This window comes from Carlito syrichta, unplaced genomic scaffold, assembly GCF_000164805.1.
Source record: "Carlito syrichta isolate Samal-C Ts95f unplaced genomic scaffold, Tarsius_syrichta-2.0.1 Scaffold315826, whole genome shotgun sequence".
Taxonomy (NCBI): Eukaryota; Metazoa; Chordata; class Mammalia; order Primates; family Tarsiidae; genus Carlito; species Carlito syrichta.
The window spans coordinates 603,894-608,152 of NW_007259922.1; the positions used below are offsets into that span (position 1 = coordinate 603,894).

The following is a 4,259-nucleotide window of genomic DNA, read 5'->3' on the forward strand; positions in this document are numbered from 1 at the left end:
GAGACTCCAACTCAAAAAAAAAAAAAAGAAAATGGAAAATGGAACTGATGTCTCCAGCCCTCCCTGCCCCAGCCCTAGCTAGTGGCAGACACCATCAGAGGCCTGGCTCCTGGGGTTGGGGGAGCCACAGCACACATGCATCCAGGAGGCTCCAAAAGCACCACCTGCTGCCAACCTGGAAAAACAAGCCTGTGGGCCACCTGTTCCTTCCAGGGCCACAGAAGGCTCACATGTGAAGCAGTTTGCCTTATTTATTTTATTGTATGTTTTTGAGATAGGGTCTTGCTCTGTTGCCCAGGCTGGAGTGCAGTTGCTGGATCATGGCTCACTGTAAACTTGAACTCCTGGGCTCAAATGATCCTCCTACCTCAGCCTCCTAAGTACCTAGGACTACAGGTGTACACCACCATGCCCAGCTAACTTTTAAATTTTTATTTTGTAGAGATGGGGTCTTATTGTGTTGCCCAGTGTGGTCTTAAACTCTTGGCCTCAAGCAATTCTCGTGCCTTGGCCTCCCAAAGCCATGGAATTACAGATGTGAGCCACTATGCCCAGCCTAAGACAATCTGTCTTGAACAATGACTGATATATCCATCCTGAGTGTTCTTGTCAAACTGAACTACTCACCCCAGGACTCTTACTCACCTCCATGTCTGTCCCCTCACTCCAGCAGCAATGCCATGTCTGCAAGGGCCAGTGCAAGACCATCCCCTTCAAGGCTGTTCCAGCCCCCCAAGCTCAAAATATTCTCCTGTGTAGCCCTTCTGGTTACCTTCATCTCTTTTACTTTAGAATTATTTGGGGGGTGAAACCCTCATCCTTCTCCACCTCTCTGTAGCACTGAAGACCAGTGACAGTACCCTCCTTCCTGAAGCACGTCCTTCCCCTTCCTTCTGAAGCTTTCTTCTCATCTCTCTATGACTCTTTCTCATTCTCCTCTGCTAGCTCTTTGCAGCCTTTAAACACTGACATGCCCCTGACTTCCTTTCTCTTGTCTCTCTCTACTCTTTCCTTAGAATACTTTATCCATCTGTGCTAATGAAAATATCTTTAGCTGGGCTCGGTGGCTCAGCCTGTAATCCTGCGCCTTTGGGAGGCTGAGGTGAGTGGATTGCCTGAGCCCGCAGGTTCGAGACCCGCCTGGGCAGTGAGACCTCGTCTCTACAATAAATCAAAAAATCAGCCGGGCGTGGTGCCTGTAATTCCGGCTACTTGGAAGGCTGAGGTGGAAGGATCACCGGAGCCCAGCAGGTTGAGGCTGCGGTGGCTGAGAGTGGCCACTGCACTCCAGTCTGGGCAACAGAGTGAGACTCCAACTCAAAAAAAAAAAAAAAAAAGAGCCAGGCTCGGTGGCTCAGCCTGTAATCCCGCGCCTTTGGGAGGCTGAGGTGAGTGGATTGCCTGAGTCCGCAGGTTCGAGACCTGCTTAGGGAGCAAGACCTCATCTCTACAATAAATCGAAAAATCAGCCGGGTGTGGTAGCGCATGCCTGTAATTCTGGCTACTTGGAAGGCTGAGGCGGAAGGATTGCCGGAGCCCAGCAGGTCGAGGCCCAGCAGTCTGGGCGACAGAGTGAGACTCCAACTGAAAAAAAAAAGAAAAAGAAAAAAAAGAAAAAAGAAGATATCTTTAGCTGGGTTTGGTGGCTCAGCCTGTAATCCCAGCACTTTGGGAGGCTGAGGTGAGTGAATTGCCTGAGTCTGCAAGTTCGAGACCTGCCTAGGCAACTTGGCAAGACCTCTCTCAATAAATAAAAAATTAGCCAGGCGTGGTAGCGCACGCCTATAGTTCCAGCTACTTGGAAGCCTGAGGTGGAAGGAAGGATCGCCAGGGCCCAGCAGTTCGAGGCTGCAGTGGCTGGGAGCGGCCACTGCGCTCCAGACTGTGTGACAGAGTGAGACTCCAACTTAAAAAAAAGAAAAAGAAAAAGAAAAAGAAGCCGGGCTCGGTGGCTCAGCCTGTAATCCCGCGCCTTTGGGAAGCTGAGGTGAGTGGATTGCCTGAGCCCGCGGGTTCGAGACCCGCCTGGGCAGCGAGACCTCATCTCTACAATAAATCAAAAAATCAGCCGGGCGTGGTAGCGCGCGCCTGTAATTCCGGCTACTCGGAAGGCTGAAGCGGAAGGATTGCCGGAGCCCAGCAGGTCGAGGCTGCGGTGGCCGGGAGCAGCCACTGTACTCCAGTCTGGGCGACAGAGTGAGACTCCAACTCAAAAAAAAAAAAAAGGAAGAAAATATCTTTAGCCTCACCTCTGACTCCTCTGCTCAGCTACACTGGTTGAACAAGCTACTGCAAGGTTGTTGCATTGCTGTTACCTCTGCCTGGGATGCTCATTTCCCCACTATTCTCATTGCTTCTTCCAAATCTTTATTCAAATTTTCACACATTCTACATTAGTTATTTAGCTAGTGCCTGTCTCCTTCCACTAGAATATAAGCTCAACAGGCTTTAGGATTTTTATTTTTACATTTGTATTTATTTATGTATTTTTTTGAATTGGAGTCTCACTCTGTGTCGCCCAGGCTGGAGAACAGTGGCACACTCACAGTCACCGCAGCCTCGACCTGCTGGGCTCAGGAAATTCTTCTGCCTCAGCCTCCTGAGTAGCTGGGTCTACAGGCAGGCGCCACCACGCCTGGCTAATTTTTTAATTTATTGTAGGGACAAGGTATCATCAGTTGCCCAGGCTGATCTCGAACTCCTGGACTCAGGCAATCCTTTCACCTCCGCCTCCCAAAGTTCTGGGATTACATGTGTAAGCCTCCAAGCCCTGCAGGTTTTAGGACTTTGAGAGTAGCAGACAGCTATTCTATCCCACAGCCTAACACAGTGCACACAGTAAGTTCTCAATAAACGTTTGTGAATAAATGAATGAATGCTCCCTTTGATTTCTGTTGGTGAAAGCTCAAAAGATTTGGGTGGGTCCTAGCTCTCCTGCTCCAGGGCAAATACAGTGTTTGCACACACCGGACTAAATGCATTCTCAGTCGGGCTCGGTGGCTTAGCCTGTCATCCCAGCACCTGGGAGCCGAGGCGAGTGGATTGCCAAACCGGCAACCTGGGGAGATCTCGTCTCTCCGATAAATCAAAAATTAGCCGGCCATGGTAGCGCGCCTGTAGTTCCAGCTACTCAGAAGGCTGAGGCGGAAGGATCGTCTGAGCCCAGCAGCTCGACGCTGGGGTGGCGGTGAGCGCGCCACTGCACTTCAGCCTGGGCGACGGGAACGCCAACTCAAAATGATAATAATAATAATAATAATAATAATAATAATAAATGCATTCTCGAGGAACGAACGAGAAGCCGTTTTCTCGGGCGTCCTAGGTAGAGGCAACGGACTGTGCAAACGTCCCAAAAGGCTCCAAAAGGTAGCAAACAATCTGGCAGCCTCTGGCCTTTACTATCCACTTAGGAGGGCCAGAATGCCCAAGAATTTAGGCCTCAGGGCCAGGAAACAAACGCGGAAAAGCTGATGGCCCTGAAAAAAGCACATCCAGCGGACCTTCCCCGTCCCTGCACAACTCGAGCCACCCTGGACACCAGAACCTCCTCTCGCCCGGAGTTGTTGGGACAGCCAGTCCACCCTCCCGCTGCGACCGTCACGTTCCCCCCGCCTCCGACGTAACTCCACGCCCGGCCAATGGGGCCCCGGATTCCTGACGTCACCCGGCAGCAGGACTGAAACGCCCTCTCCGTCCTGCCATTCCTGGCTCACCGGAAGCCTCCAGGCGGTTTCCAAGCCCCGGGATTCAGGGTAGACCTTGTCCAGGCTGTAGATGCTCTTGAACTCGGTGTCGTCTACTTGCTTGTGCAGAGCCCGGCGAGGGCACCGCGCAGGTGGCGGGAGCAGCCGAGCTCCGGCTCGGCTCAGCCCCCAGCGCAGGCACCAGGTGGCCGCCATGTTCGGGTCTCGGGGCAGCTTCCGGCGGGCGAGCTCGCTCTCTGCCGCCCGCAAGCTCCCGCTGCCCCCGGGACTTTGGTTCCGCGCGGCTTCTAGGGTCCGCCCAGGGGGGACGGGGAACTGGACTCCAGGCAATGCTTCCCAGCCGGTCGCCTCCTGGAGCCCTGGCTGGCGTGGGTAAGATGTTGGCAAGACAGCGAATTCCCAAGGGAACCTCCCAGTGAGACGAGCGCTGGATCTCGTGGTCCCCCAGAAAAACCACTTTTCTCCCTTCCAGAGACCGTTCTTTCCGTCTGGACCGTTTACCGCCGAAGTCACACATATCCACGAGGTTTGCCTGGCTGGCCAGGTTCATGTTTC

The 4,259-nt window shown here is 53.0% G+C and overlaps 1 protein-coding gene across 1 annotated transcript in view; it reads right to left on the reverse strand.

The window, feature by feature from the left end:
• MRPL58 (mitochondrial ribosomal protein L58) overlaps positions 1-3,916 on the reverse strand; it is a 10,415-nt gene extending 6,499 nt beyond the window's left edge. The window contains exon 1 of the mRNA XM_008073353.1: positions 3,665-3,916. Within this exon, the coding sequence (XP_008071544.1) occupies positions 3,665-3,899 (235 nt within the window). The 5' untranslated portion in view covers positions 3,900-3,916. The remainder of the gene's footprint in view (positions 1-3,664) is intronic.
• Positions 3,917-4,259: the final 343 nt, after the last annotated feature.